The sequence below is a fragment of the Vigna unguiculata genome, chromosome 9 (genome assembly GCF_004118075.2).
Source record: "Vigna unguiculata cultivar IT97K-499-35 chromosome 9, ASM411807v1, whole genome shotgun sequence".
NCBI lineage: Eukaryota > Viridiplantae > Streptophyta > Magnoliopsida > Fabales > Fabaceae > Vigna > Vigna unguiculata.
Genome location: NC_040287.1, coordinates 40,517,973 through 40,536,749, shown reverse-complemented (window position 1 = coordinate 40,536,749; position 18,777 = coordinate 40,517,973). Strand labels below are relative to the sequence as shown.

Genomic DNA, 18,777 nt, shown 5'->3' with positions numbered 1-18,777 from the left:
ATAAAATATATAAAACATCTTATATTAATTATTATTTTTTCTCTTTTTAAAGATTGTACAAATTTTATCTGATTAATTATACTAATGGCATACCAAATTTCCTCTCCACTTAATTACTATATATTTAAACAGATTTTAAAGAGTGACAAAGAATATCTAAAGAAAATTCACTAGATTAGTTGGATGAGATATAAAACATGATCTTCTAGGTATGAAAGATATGAAGTCCTTAAATGAAAGTCTCATAAAGAAATAGAAGTGATAATTAGTTCATGAGAAAAAATGTTGTAGAATTCTCCTATCTAAGTATGGTGATGCACCAGTTTGGTAAAAATACCGTATTTGCAACACCTTAAATGTTTAATAATTAATCATTCTTAAGATGGCTATGGGCTTATCACATCCGAGTTATTGGGCTTTTAAGTTCTTCAGTATCAGCGGACATAATTTTTAAAATTACTTCCCACAACTCTACATTTTCTTCGTGTACTTCCTTGTGTTGTGATACTCTACATAATACAACCAAGATTGAATGGGCCTTCATAGTAGAAGAAGGTACCATTGCTGCCTCCTTTTAATACAACATTAGTTGATTTGTTTGTTATTGCTTGTCTATCTTCTAACCACATCAACTTTAAAGATCAAATTGAGATATTTTCAAAATAGAAAACTAAAACTTCTAAATTTAACACAAAATTTAATTGATAATAATATATAAAGAGATATCATTTTTGTGTCCACTTTTATTTTTTCAGTTTTATCTTTAATTATTATTTTAATAATAATTTATTTTTAATCGTTATTCTATTTTTTTTAAAATTATTTAAAAAACTTCTTTTAGATATATATTTTAATTTTATAATTTTATATTTAACAAACTATTTTAAAAATTAATTATATATTTTTTATTAATTTGAACTCAAATTTTTTAAAAAATGTGGGGCTGAATTCGTTAATAGATGGCATTGGGGGCATATGACGTGAAAAAAGGGCACTAAAACTTTTCTAATATATATATATATTTGTTAAATAAGCATTTTATGACCTCTAAATTTACTAATTTTATACATGGTGTCCAATTTATTTTTATTCAACCATGAAACTAAAAGATAATGTATGTATAACTAGTACATTTTTTAAAAGTGATTTTATTTGAATGGAAATGTTAACAATGTGATTCAAATAGTGCCATTTTCCTTTTATTAGGGATACAAAATTCCTTTTTTATCAACTTTTCGTGTTTGATGCTAAAATTAAAAATAATAAAAATCTCAGCAAAAATCTTATACTTACCATTCTTTATCTTCTTTAAGTTTCAATGCTAAATATAAAATGATAATAACAATAGCTTAAAAGATAAATACAATTGTATACTATCTTATGGCAGTCATTAATTTTGATACACTCAACAACAAAAAAAAGGAAAAAGAATAAAATGGTAGACGTATATAAACAGGTATCAGGTTTGGAACAACGGATTGATTGGTGTATCTACATCCATTAATTCTTGCACTTTATGCTCTGTAGAGGAATGCGAAACCACCTCTTTCTCCTTCTTCTATTCATCTCCACTTCATCTGCAGCCAGAGACACACTTCCAGAAGGTTCCTCACTTTCGGTAGAGAAACAAAGCGACATCCTCCTTTCATCCAATGGCGATTTTTCCGCCAGTTTCTTCCGAGTTGGTCAAAACGCCCTCTGCTTCTCCGTTTGCTTCACGCGCTCCAAACAACCCACCGTTTTATGGATGGCCAACCGTGACCAACCCGTCAACGGCAAAGGCTCCTTCCTCTCACTCCGGACAAACGGCAACCTCGTTTTGACTGATGCTGGAGGAACCATTATCTGGGAAACCGCCACTCTTTCCTCCTTCCAACTTCACCTAAAGCTAAGAAACAATGGAAACCTTCTTCTCCTCACTTCCGAAGGCACAACCATTTGGCAAAGCTTCGATTCCCCAACCGACACCCTTCTTCCAACGCAGCCACTCACGGAGCGAGGCGCCCTCGTTTCTCCGAGAAGTGCAACGAACCATTCCTCCGGACTCTACAAACTTTACTTCGACGACGAGTCCTTTCTTCGCTTACTCTACAAAGGTCACACTTTTCCCGGCGCGTACTGGCAAGCATCGTGGCAGCTTCCCACGGGCAGAACCAACTACAATATAACCAAAATCGCTTTGTTAGATTCCTTTGGACTCTTCACTTCCTCTGATGGGTTTGAATTCCGCTCCACCGATTATCCCAAAAAACTGTACAGGAGACTCAAGATGGATTCTGATGGTAATTTGCGTTTGTATAGCTTCAACGAGGAGCGTAAGATCTGGGAGGTGACGTGGCAAGTTGTTTCCCAACCGTGCTCCATTCATGGAATTTGTGGACAGAACAGCATCTGCAATCATGATCCTGTTATTGGGAGGACTTGCTATTGCTTGAACGGGTATAAGGTTAAGGATCCTAATGACTGGACTCAGGGCTGTGAGCCTGAGTTTTCTCCTTCTGATTTTTCTTGTAACAGTCGTCAGTCTTTGGGTTTTCTCCATCTTCCAAGCACGGAACTGAATGGCTATGATATGTCCTATGAATTCGTTTCGAGCTTAAAGGAATGCCAAAATCGATGTCTGGCACTTTGTGATAAATGTGTAGCTGTTGAGTTCAGGTTTAATGAGTTTGGAGAACATGGTTGTTACCTGAAAAAGGTGGCATTCAATGGAAGGGTTAGTCCTAGTTACGATAAAGATACGTATCTAAAGTTGCCAAATGCGATTTTGCGCTCGTCCGCGAAGATTCCAAAGCATTCCCGGATGAATTGCTCCGTTCGTTTGTCTCAAAATTTGAACAGGGTTTATCAGCCGCTAAAAAAAAACTCCACATTGAGTTTCTTGGTTTGGTTCGCTTGCGGGGTCGGGGTGTTTGAGTTTTCCACCATTTTCATAGTGTGGTTCTTCTTTTTCAGAACAAGTAAACAGCCTGACACGCTGGATCAACAAAAACACCTTCTGTCTGCCACAGGGTTTGAGAGGTTCACCTATGCAGAGCTAAGATCCGCGACAAAAGGGTTCAAAGAAGAGGTGGGGCGAGGAGCAGGAGGGGTTGTTTATAAAGGGACATTATATGATAACCGTGTTGCGGCTATTAAACGCTTAAACGAAGCTACTCAAGGGGAGGCTGAATTTTTGGCTGAAATAAGCACAATTGGGATGCTGAACCACATGAATTTGATTGACATGTGGGGGTATTGCGTTGAAGGGAAGCACAGGCTTTTAGTGTATGAGTACATGGAACATGGATCCTTAGCAGACAATCTATTTGGCAACGCACTTGATTGGAAGAAACGGTTCAACGTTGCTGTGGGCACAGCGAGAGGTTTGGCTTACTTACACGAAGAGTGTTTGGAGTGGATTTTGCATTGCGACGTGAAGCCTCAAAACATTCTCCTTGACTCAGAGTTCCAACCAAAAGTAGCAGATTTTGGATTGTCAAAACTTTTAAACAGAGACGAGCGTGTAAATTCTAGTTTTTCACGAATAAGAGGAACTCGAGGGTACATGGCTCCGGAGTGGGTTTACAATCTCCGTATCACTTCGAAGGTGGATGTTTATAGCTATGGGATTGTGGTGTTGGAAATGGTGAGTGGAAGAAGTCCTATGGCAATCCACAGTCTTGAGAACAGTGGGAATATAGAGAAGCATCGGCTGGTGACGTGGATAAGGGAGAAGATAAAGCTTGCACCCACTTTTGGGTTTAGGATGTTGGAGATAATTGATCCCAGCTTAGAAGGAAACTTCGATGTTTCCGAAGCAGAGGTTTTGGTTGAAGTGGCTTTGCAGTGCGTGGAAGATGACATGAATGAAAGACCATCCATGAGTCAAGTTACAGAGATGCTTCAGGCTCATCAAAATAAACTCCTCCCTCGTTAGTTATATTTGTCATCTTCTTGTTTTTGGATAGTTGCCGCTGCTTCTTCTTTTGGAGGAAAGGAGGAATGACAAAACAATGAAGTTTTTTTTGTGCTGCATTACTACTGTTTCTTACGCAATATTATTTAGGTTTATTTTTTGGTTGAGATAGTTATAAAAAATCTCTATTTCGTTATAATTCTCTTTTATGATGGAATAGCTCTTTAAGTTTTATGTTTTTATTCTGTTTTGAACTTGTAAGAGAGTTTTATGTTTGAATTAGAATAGCTCTTTAAGTTTGCTTCTTTATAGAAAACTGTACGAAGAATAAGGATAATTAATTATTTCTTGAACAAAGGATTGTTAATATGGAGAAAATAGTGAGATTATGAATAAAGATTACAGATAAAGTTGAAAACAGCAAACAATAGAAAAACTCTTGCCGTAAATCTGTAGGGAAATTACCACTTTGACAAATTTAACAAAGTTTCTAAAAATAGAATTAAAACAGATTAAATTTTTATTTTTTAATTAAAAGAAAATAATAAAATAATTCTTTTTACCTAAATAGAAAACTTTGTCAAAAACTTTGTTAAAAACTTTGTTAAACTATCATAACTCATGGGAAGTGATTGGTTAACAAAGTTTTTTTAACAAAGTTTTTAACAAATTACCAATTTAAGTAAAAAAGTATTATTTTATTATTTTATTTTGGTTAAAAAATAAAATAATAATCTATTTTAATTCTATTTATTGTAATTTTGTCAATTTTGTCAAAAAAAATTTTGTCAAAAACATTATTTTCCTTATTAGAAACTTCGTTCACAGTTGCAACAGAGGGAAAATATTTCACTCTACTATCTTCTTTAATCTTGATTTTCTTACATAGTTATTTTACTTTCTTTTATACTTACCATCTTAATAATGACAAATTTTCAAAAATATTTTAAAGGTTCCCACTGATATGTTACGGGAAAATATTATTTTAATTTATTTTTTCTATCTATTTTTAATTTATCATTTCAATCATTCTTAAATTATCATGACATATCATTAAAATAATTAAAATAAATAATTTAAAAGTAATAAGAGTAAATTAATTAAAAATGAATCACAAAAATAAGTTAAAATATCATTATATAAATAGGACAATAATATTTTAAATCATCATTTCAATTATCTCTAAAATATTATATCATATTATTAAAAAAAATTAAAATAAATTATCTATAAATATAATAAGAATGATGGATTAAAATTGAATAAAAAAATTGGATTAAAATATTATCTATGTTAAACATTACTCCGATACTTGATCACAAATCCGAGTTCCACTTATATAGGTCAAAGTTGGGTTCTCATTATTAAGCGTCATTTCCTAGTTTCAAAGTCAAAAACAGTGAGATAGCTCACGGAAACCAAGACCACTGAACTAAACATCCACCAACCAATTTGGGTCAATTTGGACAACTTTGGCAATTTTTTTTACAAAATAATGTAACTTTTTTACTAAAATTACATATATAGGTATATTTTGAAAATTTTATGTAAATAAGTAAAGTTTAATACTGTAAGTATCACTTTAAAATATTAAAAGTATGAAGTAGTCTTTTACAAACACGACTTTTAATTTTAAAAGAAGTCGTAAACCTTATTTATAACTTCACTGATATATATATATATATATATATATATATATATATATATATATATTTATAATTTTATATGCTTCTCTTATTTTCATGAAGTCATGAATTTAATATACGATTTATTTTGTTTTATTTTCTAAATTTTTCTTATTTTGATTTTTTTATTCAAATTTATCTTTCTATATTAAAAATATTTCCTAATAATATGATTATTGAATTTTTTTAATATTTTTTACGTTTTCTTGATTTTTATACAATTGTATATTTTTTATTTTAAGATTTTTTAATAATTTGATTAATAAATTTAAAAAATGTTTTAAGTTCTTTTACTTTTTTAAAAAATGATTTATGTTTTTCTAATAATTTTATTATTAAATTATATATATATATATATATATATATATATATATGAATATTAATTAAACAAATTATAAATACATTTGTATTTTAAGATATTTTCTATAATTTGATTAATATATTAAAATTTAAAATGTATATCTATCATTGTTTTAATGACTAAATTGTATAAATATAATTTTGATGATTAAATTATTTGAAAATTTGAAAAGGATAAAGACCGAGAAAAGGAAGTCGTATGTTCATACTAGACTTCCATACGTTAAAATAAAAAAGAGACGTATAAAATTTAAATATGTAACATTAATAAGTGAAGTCGATGGTGACTTCTTTGTAAAATTAAAAATACTGTTTATAAAATACGATATAAAGGAGAAGAGAAAAGAGATAGATAGACTTTTTTGGAACCAAAATTACTGAATTTTAAAAAATGAAAAATGCATATCTACTAAGAACCAGAAAGATAATTTGTTTTTGGTTTTCATCTCCATGAAATTCAAGACCGAAACAGTTATTATAATAATAATAATAATAATAATAATAATAATTTACAAATCAGCAATGAAAATCTATTTCGTTTTTTATTTGTCCCTTGAATATTATTATTATTATTATTATTATGAAATATTCATCCATTTTATTAATAGTTGTTTTTTATATAAGAAAAAAACAATTGATCGTCTTCAATAATATTTCTTCTTTAACACTATTTTCCCACTAAAAATAAAAGTAGAAACTTACTTAAAATACAAATTAGGCACTACTTCAATCGAGTATATGTATTTAATTTGGTATAAACATTATATTTTTCAAGTAATCTAACAAATCTAATAGAGATAGGCTCCATGCCTATAGCAACTTGTCAAATGGAACCTACCTTTAATTTCAATGAGTAAGTTTGGTGAAGTTTAATTTTAGTAAATGATAATTGAATTTAAAGGTCGTTCTCTGAAAATAGTATAATTAAGATTCGAAATCTATGTAGAAATAGTAATAGACCTAAGACCCGAGTCAGTGGAAATGATTTGATTTTCAAATAATATAAATTAATAATAATTATCATCATGTAATTAAATAATAAGTATAAATTTTTTAAAGAGTAAGAGGAGCAGAATTAAGAAAATAAATAAATTATTTGAGGAGATAATTTTTTTTTTCAAATATTTAAAAAATATTTTAACAAAAATGAGGGAGAACGTTTGACCATACTTAATTATATATAGATCCGCCACTATGCTAGAAGTTATACAAATTTAATATTGAATCAAATGTAAAAATAAAATTGTTTCTAAAAAAGTGTACAGGTGGAAACAAACTTGAAAAAAAAAACTCAATATTTATAAAATCTAGATAAATTTGATAAGATGGTAAAATATATAAATCACCTTATATTTAGTTTTTCTCTCTATAAGGAACCATGATTGTTCAAATTTTATGTCATTAATTATCCTATAGAAAAATTCTTTGCCGCAGGAAATTCAAAATAGATTCTTAGGAGTGACAATGAACATATAAAGAAAATACATTGTATAATTGAGATATTAAACATGAAAGTTTGAGTGTAAAAAATATAGGGCCTTTTATGAATCTCTTATAAGGAAAATGGAAGAACATTTATCGAATGGGAACAAATCTAAATATTTATATAGTAATACTTTGATTTGGTGAATTCTAAAAGTATACGTGGGATTGATCGGCGTATGATCATCCATTAATTCTTGCACTTTATGCTCTGCAGAGGAATGCGAAACCACCTCTTTCTCCTTCTTCTCTTCATCTCCACTTCATCTGTAGCCAGAGACACACTTCCAGAAGGTTCCTCACTTTCGGTAGAGAAACAAAGTGACATCCTCCTTTCATCCAATGGCGATTTTTCCGCCGGTTTCTTCCGAGTTGGTCAAAACGCCTTCTGCTTCTCCGTTTGCTTCACGCGCTCCAAACAACCCACCGTTTTATGGATGGCCAAACGTGACCAACCCGTCAACGGCAAAGGCTCCTTCCTCTCACTCCGGAAAAGCGGCAACCTCGTTTTGACGGATGCTGGAGGAACCATTATCTGGGAAACCGCCACTCTTTCCTCCTTCCAACTTCACCTAAAGCTAAGAAACAATGGAAACCTTCTTCTCCTCACTTCCGAAGGCACAACCATTTGGCAAAACTTCGATTCCCCAACGGATACCCTTCTTCCAACGCAGCCACTCACAGAGCGAGTCGCTCTCGTTTCTCCGAGAAGTGCAACGAACCATTCCTCCGGATTCTACAAACTTTACTTCGACGACGAGTCCTTTCTTCGCTTACTCTACAAAGGTCACACGTTTTCCAGCGTGTACTGGCCAGCACCGTGGCAGCTTCCAACTGTTCCAACTGACATAGGCAGAACCAACTACAATTTCACCAAAACCGCTTTGTTAGATTCCTTTGGACTCTTCACTTCCTCTGATGGGTTTGAATTCCGCTCCACCGATTATCCCAAAAAACTGTACAGGAGACTCAAGATGGATTCTGATGGTAATGTGCGTTTGTATAGCTTCAACGAGGAGCGTAAGATCTGGGAGGTGACGTGGCAAGTTGTTTCCCAACCGTGCTCCATTCATGGAATTTGTGGACAGAACAGCATCTGCAATCATGATCCTGTTATTGGGAGGACTTGCTATTGCTTGAAAGGGTATAAGGTTAAGGATCCTAATGACTGGACTCAGGGCTGTGAGCCCGAGTTTTCTCCTTCTGATTTTTCTTGCAACAGTCGTCAGTCTTTGGGTTTTCTCCGTCTTCCAAACATGGACCTGTACGGCTATGATATGTCCTATGGAATCGTTTCGAGCTTAAAGGAATGCCAGAATCTATGTCTGGCGCTTTGTGATGAATGTGTAGCTGTTCAATTAAAGTTTAACGAATTTGGAACATTTCGTTGTTATGTGAAAAAGGTGGCATTCAATGGAAGGGATAGTCCTCATATAATTGTAGATACCTATATAAAGTTGCCAAATTCGATTTTGCGCTCGTCCACAAAGATTCTAAAACATTCCAGGATGAATTGCTCCGTCGGTTTGTCTCAAAAGTTGAACAGGTTTTATCAGCCGCCAGAAAAAAACTCCACGTTGAGTTTCTTGGTTTGGTTCGCTTTCGGGGTCGGGGTGTTTGAGTTTTCCACCATTTTCCTCGTGTGGTTCTTCTTGTTCAGAACAAGCAAGAACCCTGACCCGCTGGATGAACAACAACACCTTCTGTCTGCCACAAGGTTTCAGAGGTTCACGTACGCAGAGCTAAAATCCGCAACAAGAGGGTTCAAAGAGGAGGTTGGGCGAGGAGCGGGAGGGGTTGTTTACAAAGGGACATTATATGATAACCGTGTTGCGGCTATTAAACGCTTAAACGAAGCTACTCAGCGAGAAGCTGAATTTTTGGCTGAAATAAGAACAATTGGGATGCTGAACCACATGAATTTGATTGACATGTGGGGTTACTGCGTTGAAGGGAAGCACAGGCTTTTAGTGTATGAGTACATGGAATATGGATCCTTAGCGGACAATCTATTTGGCAACGCACTTGATTGGAAGAAAAGGTTCAACGTTGCTGTGGGCACAGCAAGAGGTTTGGCTTACTTACACGAAGAGTGTTTGGAGTGGATTTTGCATTGCGACGTAAAGCCTCAAAACATTCTCCTTAACTCAGAGTTCCAACCAAAAGTAGCAGATTTTGGGTTGTCAAAACTTTTAAACAGAGACGAGCGTAGAAATTGTAGTTTTTCAGGAATAAGAGGGACTAGAGGGTACATGGCTCTGGAATGGGCTTACAATCTCCGTATCACTTCGAAGGTGGATGTTTATAGCTATGGGATAGTGGTGTTGGAAATGGTGAGTGGAAGAAGTCCTATGGCAATTCACAGTCTTGAGAACAGTGGGAATATAGAGAAGCATCGGCTTGTGACGTGGATAAGGGAGAAGATAAAGCTTGCACCCACTTTTGGGTTTCGGATGGAGGAGATAATTGATCCCAGCTTAGAAGGAAACTACAACGTTTCAGAAGTAGAGGTTTTGGTTGAAGTGGCTTTGCAGTGCGTGCAAGATGATATGAATGAAAGACCATCCATGAGCCAAGTTGCAGAGATGCTTCGGGCTCATCAAAATAAACTCCTACCTCTTTAATTATATTTCGTCTTTTAATTTTCTTATTCTTCTTGTTTTTGGATTCTTGCCACTGCTGCTTATTTTGAAGGAAAGGATGAATGACATAACAATGAAGTTTTGTTTATGCTTCATTGCTACTGTTTCTTACGCAATATTATCTAGGTTTCATTGTTGGTTGAGATAGTTATAAAAATCTCTGTTTCCGTTATAATTCTATTTTAAGATGGAATTGCTCTTTTATTTTTATGTTTGAATTCTGTTTTTAGTATTATTTAGGTTTCAATTCTCTTTATTCAAAGGAAAAGATTCCAGTCATCTAGAGTCTTTATTTTACTCCCATTTCAGTCCTTCAAATAACACAAAAAGTTAACATATTAAAATTCATACTGATCATTAATAATATAACCTTTTATATATTGACAAAAAAAATATTCTTAAAAAATCAAATTAAAAGCACCTCTCAGGTCTTTAAGGACGAAATTGGAAAATGCATTCTAAATAAAATAATTTGATATCGTAGGTGGAAATATAAAGTATGACAAGGATGGTGTTTGCAGAACATTATTTTATTTCATCATTATTATCCGTCAAATGTGATGGTTGGTGCAAACCACGAGCAACCAACTAAAAGCGTCCACTCCAAATTTGGGTCAATTTAAGGCGGCTGTGAGTTTATTATAATAATGATAATTTACAAATCAGCAATGCAAACCGATTTCATTCTATATTTGTCCCGGTATTTTGGTCTTCTACCTCATAGGAGTCAAGCAACCAATATAATGTGCATTTCTAATTTACTTTAAATATTATTATTATTATTATTATTATTACAAAATATTCATTGTATTGATAGGTGGTTGTCATGAAAAAACAAGATTATCATTAGAGTTATACATTCATTTTCTATATAATCAAATAGTATAAAGGACTATGAATAGTGGCTATGTGATTATTGACCCGATCCTGGTTATCGATCCATTTCTAATCAATACCTTCCATCAAGTGGGAAATAACAAATTTTCGGAATAACTCATAATATAGTTCCAACATCAATGTAAAGTAATAAAGTCACCTCTAAAAAAATTTTTTTTTTTTACGACTACATTGATTAAATCAATAAATCATTATTTATTGAGAACAACATTTTTTAAATTTTGTGTATAATCGAAGTCCCATTCATATTAATATGGACATAGAATTTACTAAATTGGAATCTCTAGTCAAATTGACACTATTTTATCTCATTTAATATTTACATTTCATGTAGTTTTATGCCTTCATGAAAGCCTTATAAGAAAAAAACTCCTGGAATGAGATAAAAAACCTAAAAAAAAAAAGAAGAAGCAAGCAATCGATAATCAAAACGAAGATAAAAAACACATTTATTAACTATAAAAAAAATAAAAAATAAAAAATTTATAATGTTCTACATTTTTTTTTATGATTCTTTGGTCAAATGACTTAATATAATAAGGTTAAGTATGTCTTTAATTCCTGAACTTTGACTAAAAATTGAAATTTGTTTTTATTTGAAACTTTGATATATTTTTATTTCTAAACTTTAAAAATGAATTAATATAATATTTTAACTCAATTACTTTAACTTTTTTCTAAGGTATAGAATGCATTTCTCATCAAATATTAAACCGAAATGTGTCAAACAGTGTAAATAACTTCAACACTAACATGAAATGCATTCGACACTTCCAAAAAAATTAACGTAGTTTGGTTAAAAAGACTATATTTATTTATTTTTAAAATTTAGAAACCAAAATGTATCGAAATTTCAGAAGGAACGAATCCAATTTTGAGTTAAAATTAAGGTACTAAAAACATAATTCACTTATATGGTAATCTCTCACTCTAAATATTTCGATAAGGATTTATTTATCGAGATATCAATTTGTTATTCATTTACTGTAAAGGCTTGGGACATAGCCTCTTTTTCCCTTATGAATGAGAGTACATTATAATACTTTGATTTGGTGAAAAAATCTTTTAAAAGGAACAAATCTAAATAACAATTTAGTTTGGTGGAGAGTTTTTTCTAAAAGTCTACGAGGAGAAAGTCAATTAAAATGGTCTGATAAAATATATTTAGGAGTACAATATCATTATTGAGAATAACAAAAGTGGAAAGTTTTATAGTTATCAATAACATGGAGTATTTGGAAAATAAAAACAGGTTTGAAGGAAGATATATTGCCTATGGGCTTACGAAGTCAGAGTTACTGGGCCTTGAGTTCTTCAGTACCAGCTGAAATAATTTGCTACCTAAATTGATTAATTACCACAATTGATGATCCACTTTCATTTGAAATAAGATTGAATGATCTGTGGTGAACCCAAGAGAAGTATTGAATTTGTGTCATGTGGTTGGGGTCTTGAAGGTGCTTTAAAAAAATAGAATTTTATATTGTGATAACTAAAAATTATTCGTAAATATTAATTTTAATAATATGTTCTGATTTCAAATCTTATAAGTTTCAAAAGTTCCTAAATTATTGTATTATATTTAACATTTATAATGACATCAACTTTAAATATCAATTTGCTATATATTTAAAATAGAAATGTTTGTTGTGTGAAAATAATATATATATATATATATATATATATATATATATATATATATATATATATATAAGTGCACTATTTGATTACATATCAGTATTATTATTTTGTTGATATAGATTAATGTTATATCTTTTTTCATATAAATAATAGTTTGTTATTAACATCAATTGTATGTTTTGTTTGATTATTTTTTTTCGTTGAATCAATTAAGATTTGCTTTTGATTTATAATAGTTAAGATTTTTTTTAATTATTATATTAGGATATATGCGAAGATTATTTATCTTTTACTATTGATGAGAGTTGTTTCTATTAGTATTAATATAACTATTTTTTCTAGTAATATTGATTAAGTTTATTTAGATAGCATTGATAAGAGTTATTTTTCTTAGTTATCTACCAATACTTGACAAAACTATACTTTTTGTTTATATTCTCAATCCATATATGATAAGTTATATTGAAGTCTTTAATTATTATTTTTGTATGGATGCTTATTTGAATTATTTTTCAACAAAAGTTACCTTATTTAGGTGGTGTACGTTTTGTATTTAATGATAATTTAAATATTTTAAATAAGCAAATAAAAATTCAATAAATTTGAATTATATTATCTAAATAAAATATTTAAATAGTTTGATAAAAAAATAAATCAAATTTAATATAGTTAATTTTTTAATAAATTATAACATTTTTTATTCAAACATAAGATTAAAATCTTTCGAAAGAAAGATTGTTATTAGAGTTTTATTATGAATAGAATTATGCTTTTAAATTGTATTTCATAAATAAATATAGATGAAACTTACTTATATAGGTTCACTTTATTGATAAGGAGCTAGGCTTATAAGAGCACATTTAACATTTGGGCTTACAATAATTATCATTATTATTATTATTATTATTATTATTATTATTATTATTATTATTATTATATTTACAAACCATTACACTGAATTGTAGTATTAGTAGAAGTATACACTTTTATTGAAAAATTTATAGTTTTGTATAAATAACTTATTTTTATCTTTTTTACAGTCAAATTATTTATTTATTTATTTTACTATTTTTTATGTTTAAAATAAATAATTAATTCAAACTAATAAATATTGACATATATTTTTTATTTTAAAATATATAAAAATAACTATAATTTTGGTACAAATTTTTTAATTTCGTAATTTTATTTGAATTATATTAATAAGTGAACATATAATTAGTTTTAAGTAAATTTCAGGTTTTGATAAATGCCTTTTTTTTATAAATTTAAAATTCATAGTAATTTTTATAAAACATAGCATATATTAATCTAACTATTTTTTAAAAGGTTTATTTAAATATAATTATAGAAAGGAAATAGTTTTCATAAGCATATTTTATTGATCAACTTAACAAACGTTATTATTTAAGAAATTGACATTAACTATAAAATTGAAATTTATTTTATGTTTCAAATATTAATATATTTTAGTTCCTAAACTTCAAATATAAAATATATAATTGTTTTAATTCAATAACAAAGTTTTAGTTTTTCTTAATCATTAAATATTTTTAACTACCATTAAATTTCTTATATCATTTTGCACTTTGTCAATTCTACCATTTAATATTTAAAAAGTTAATTTTATGAATTAAAAAAATCATATTCATTCTTTTTAAAATTTTGTGACTAAAATGTGTTAAATTTTCGACAAAAGATAAATTTCAATTTTAATAATAGGAAGAAGTTATCCAAACAAATGTAACAATATCTTAACTTGTAATAAGTTTATACAATCAAATTCTTTTATTTTGTATACTTATATTTTTGGAAATAGACTGACCTATATATAGTTCTTCAAACATTATTTTCCTGTCCACAAACAAGCTTGATCACCTTGTTCAAATCACTCAGTTTCTGCGTAAACCGGCCATGGATAACATAAATTATGAGATGACACTCACGTGTGATGATCCCAGATTATCATCTTCGCGTCTACATTTCAGAAGCATTTCTACCACTTGACTCATTGTGGGTCTCTTATCCTTTTCTTCTTCAACGCATTGCAGAGCCACTCTCACCAAAGCTTCAATCTTATCCTCCTCGTAAACTCCTTTTACATTGGGTTTCAATATTTCACCAACCCAACCACATCCATTTTTCTCTTTATCTTTAAGCCACGCCACCATGCCCAGATGCTCTTTCTCCACTCCATTATCACTGCCATCAACATACTTCGTTGCACTCTTTCCTGTCACCATTTCCAAAACAACAATCCCATAGCTATAAACATCAACTCTGGACGTGATTCGTTGGTTCAAAACCCACTCGGGAGCCATGTAACCTCTTGTTCCTCGTATCCGTGAAAAACTAGAGTATGTACTACTATCATTTCTGTTTCGCAGCTTCGACAGCCCAAAATCCGCTACCTTTGGATGATAGTTAGAATCTAGAAGAATGTTTTGGGGCTTTACATCACAGTGTAGAATCCACTCCAAACACTCCTCGTGAACATAAGCCAATCCTCTTGCTGTACCTAGTGCTATGTCAAACCTTTTGGTCCAGTCCAATTCATCGGACTCGATATTTTGTGCTAGAGACCCTTGCTCCATGTACTCATACACCAAGAGTCTATGTTTTCCCTCAGCACAATACCCCCACATCTCAATCAAGTTCATATGGTTAAGCCTTCCAATGCTGCTTACTTCTGCAAGGAAATCTTCTTCTCCTTGATTCGCATCCTTCAGTCTCTTCACAGCCGCAACTCGTTGATCCAACAACACACCCTTGAATACAACCCCTCCTGCACCCCTTCCTATCTCCTCACGAAACCCTTTCGTGGCTTGTTTCAGTTCAGAATAGCTGAACTTTCTGAAACCATTCATGGCCAAGTTATAGACTCGTCTATCCACACCAGAATATTTCCTCTCCCTTGTTCTCACCACAAAAAAACAAATCACAAATATGCACAAAACTTCGAATGCCCCCAATCCTCCTACAAACCAAAGCAAGAACTTCACATATCTGTTCTCATGACTCATGTCATACGCTCTCTCAAGCTGCACCGTGCTCAAACTCGAAGAGCAATCAACACTGTGCTCGTCTGTGGATCCTTCAAAAGAATATGAACTATTTGCTGGAAGTTTCAAGTACAGATCAGCGTTGAAATACGGTGTCTGATACGCATTCCGCAGCTGCAACTTCGGGTAACAAGTATAAGTGCCACTGCCAAAGACATATGTATACTGAATGCCTTTACAGTCGCATAATTGAAGGCATAACTGCTGACACTGATGGAGAGTGTAATTTGTCAAAATCCCGTAGTCATAGCCATATAACTCCACGTTGCTTATATACAAAAACCGAGACTGGGTTTTGTTGCAAAGCGTAGAGAATTTCGGTTCACATCCAAAAGACCAATCGTGGTCATTCTTCCACTTATACCCGGGAAGGCAAGAGCACTTCACACTTGAATTTTGGTGGTAAGAGCACAAACTGTTAGGGCCACAAACACCATGAATACTACACGGTCTTGCTTTGGCTTGCCACGTAATAGACCATTTCTCTCCACCATTTTTGCGACTATGAACGCGAATGTTTCCATCATGATCAAGCACTAATCTTCTTTGGATCACAGTGCCATAATCAGATGTCAGAAAAGAGAAATCATCTGAAGAACTAAAATTGCCGAGTGTGTCCATCACCGCAACTCTACTGTTGTTGTAAGTGGAACGTCCAGCGTCCCAAGTGGCCAACCATGGATCTGGCCAGTAAAGGCCAGAAACTTCAGGACCATCGTAAAGAAGACGAAGAACGTTGTCGTTGTCGAAGAACAACGAGTAGAAACCGGAGGACTTGTTGGTCTCGCTTCTAGAAGAGACCAGCTTCGCGTATCTCGTGAACACCTGTTGAGGCAAAAGCGTGTCCGTAGGGAAATCAAAGCTCTGCCACAAGACGACACCGCCGCCCTTCGTTTCGCGCAGAACGAGGTTGCCAGTGTTGTCGAGAAACAGTTGCACAGACGACAGTGAAACGGTGTTTGTGGACCAAACGTGGGATTCGTCGGCGTCCCTTAAGGCGAGGTTGCCGTTGGGAAGAAGGGAAAGCTTGGAACCCTTGCCGTTAACGGGGTAGTCACGGTTCGCCATCCATACGACGGTTGCATCCTGGGTTTCGCCGTTGGTTTGGGAGTACCAAACTGCGAAGGAATATGCGTTTTGGCCAACGGCATAGAAACCCGCACAGAAGATGGCATTTGGTGAGAGCATGACATCGTTGGGGTCCTCCACCAAGAGGGATGAACCTTGATGCAGGATTTCTACTGCTGAAGATGAAAGTTGCAGAGACATAACGAGAGAGAGAAGGATGAACCACATGGTAACAATTGAGTTAAAAGTATTACACCGTTAACAATAATCTAAGTTCATCACTCTCAATGCATATATATATTTCCACTACCTGCAATGGTGTCCATGACTATTGACTATTATCCTTTCATCTCATCCATTGACTATTGATTTAGCTTCATATTCAAATTAGTTGCTTCCTGGTTTTGGCATTGGTTTCGTTCTGCTTCCCTGCGCAGACTCTTTGACAGTGATAGTTATGCTGTGTTCAAAAGAATCATAGGATGTGTTGAGAATAATTTAAAAATTTAATCTTAATCAACAAAGAATATAATCCAAGGCTCGGGATATTCTAATTTTTATAGCCAACAATTTTATACCAAACTAAATTCCATCACACATAAAAAATATCATCATGTTTAACGTTTTATTATTTATTTTTCTCGTACATGTCAGTCTTTTTTTCAAGTCAACTATCAAGGAATTCAGTATTTTGGAATAGTCTCATAAATACAATCATAAGGGAATATATATATATATATATATATATATATATATATATATATATATATATATATATATAATAATTAGAATAAATAGTCTGTATACAATGATTGTAAGAATTTTTACACTCTTATTCAAAGGATAAACTAACAACAGATCTATTAACTTTGATAATAATTGTTCTAGCGAAAGAATGATGATTTTTCGGTATTAAAAGTGTTATGTCCTTTTCATATCTTATGTATTCTTTTATTTAGAAAGTCTCAAGCTTTTAACTTTTAATCTGTAATGTAATTATTTAAGATTTTTTAAAAATATTTCTCCTCTTTTATTTCTTTATTAAAATCGCCTTTATTTTTGGAATCCTTGTATCAAATATAAAGATACTTTTACCCTTATGACACTGTCCTAGGAATCGATTCCATCTTTTTGAACTTATTTCTCGCAATTTTTAATTGACAAAACTTTTGATACCATTTCGTGAGAAAGACAAAGAAAAAAAGAGTACAATGGAGAGTTTGAGGAAGATGACAAATTCTCATCACACATTGCTCAACAAAGCGCTTGGCGTGTCATCATCCCAAGAATGTTGGTGAGTCCCACCTTTAGATAAATTAAACATTTTGAACTAATATTTTCTATTATATAAAGTATAATTAAATAAAAATAATTCTATTTAATATAAAAAATTACATTTTGAATTTATAAAAAAATGAATTTCGTCTGCTTAATAAAAGCTTCTAACTTAACTGTTGGGATATTAATGTTCTAAGATAAAATTATTCTAATTTAATTTTTGGATTATCAAAATTCAATGTATATTGGATAAAATAACTCTAAATGACTTCATTCCTATCCAAAAGATATATAAATCATTCTAATTAAAACACTTTTTCTTTATTCAAAAAGGATGTTTTAAAATATTTATCATTAAATCGTAGACTTTGAACTCGTATAAGATGGTACTATTTTGTAACAATTTGTTTTATATTCAACGTTTTAGGATTATTATTTGAATACCATAAAAATATTTAATAATAACAATAATCATAATAATAATAGTCGACTTCATGGCTATATTTAATAATAATCATCATGGTGTTAAAATTAAAATATATAATAGTTCAATAATGATAATACCAGTCAGAAAAATTGAAAGACGTGATATCCACATCCATTGTGATTTGTGATTCAATGATTATGATCACGATATTTTTCTTAAAATAGGAAACTAGGTGAACGATTTCATAGTTTAGTTTTGAATTTATAAGTTTTTTTAATCTTCGTTGTCTATATACACATATTCTCATGTATTTTAAAACGTGATTATTAGAATTGAT

General features: G+C 31.5%; 3 protein-coding genes across 3 annotated transcripts; 2 read left to right on the top strand and 1 right to left on the bottom strand.

Annotated features, from left to right (window-relative positions):
* The first annotated feature begins 1,458 nt into the window (after window positions 1–1,458).
* On the top strand, window positions 1,459–4,140 carry LOC114164801 (putative receptor protein kinase ZmPK1). The gene has a single exon (XM_028049569.1). It carries the CDS (start codon window positions 1,517–1,519, stop codon window positions 3,917–3,919), a length of 2,403 nt encoding a protein of 800 aa, XP_027905370.1. The 5' UTR covers window positions 1,459–1,516; the 3' UTR covers window positions 3,920–4,140.
* A 3,317-nt stretch (window positions 4,141–7,457) lies between these two features.
* Window positions 7,458–10,253, top strand: LOC114164458 (putative receptor protein kinase ZmPK1). Its single transcript, XM_028049133.1, has one exon. The coding sequence runs from the start codon at window positions 7,632–7,634 to the stop codon at window positions 10,047–10,049; it is 2,418 nt and encodes an 805-aa protein (XP_027904934.1). The 5' UTR covers window positions 7,458–7,631; the 3' UTR covers window positions 10,050–10,253.
* A 4,112-nt stretch (window positions 10,254–14,365) lies between these two features.
* LOC114163883 (putative receptor protein kinase ZmPK1) lies at window positions 14,366–17,128 on the bottom strand. Its single transcript, XM_028048256.1, has one exon. The coding sequence runs from the start codon at window positions 16,961–16,963 to the stop codon at window positions 14,534–14,536; it is 2,430 nt and encodes an 809-aa protein (XP_027904057.1). The 5' UTR covers window positions 16,964–17,128; the 3' UTR covers window positions 14,366–14,533.
* Between the last annotated feature and the right edge of the window lie 1,649 nt (window positions 17,129–18,777).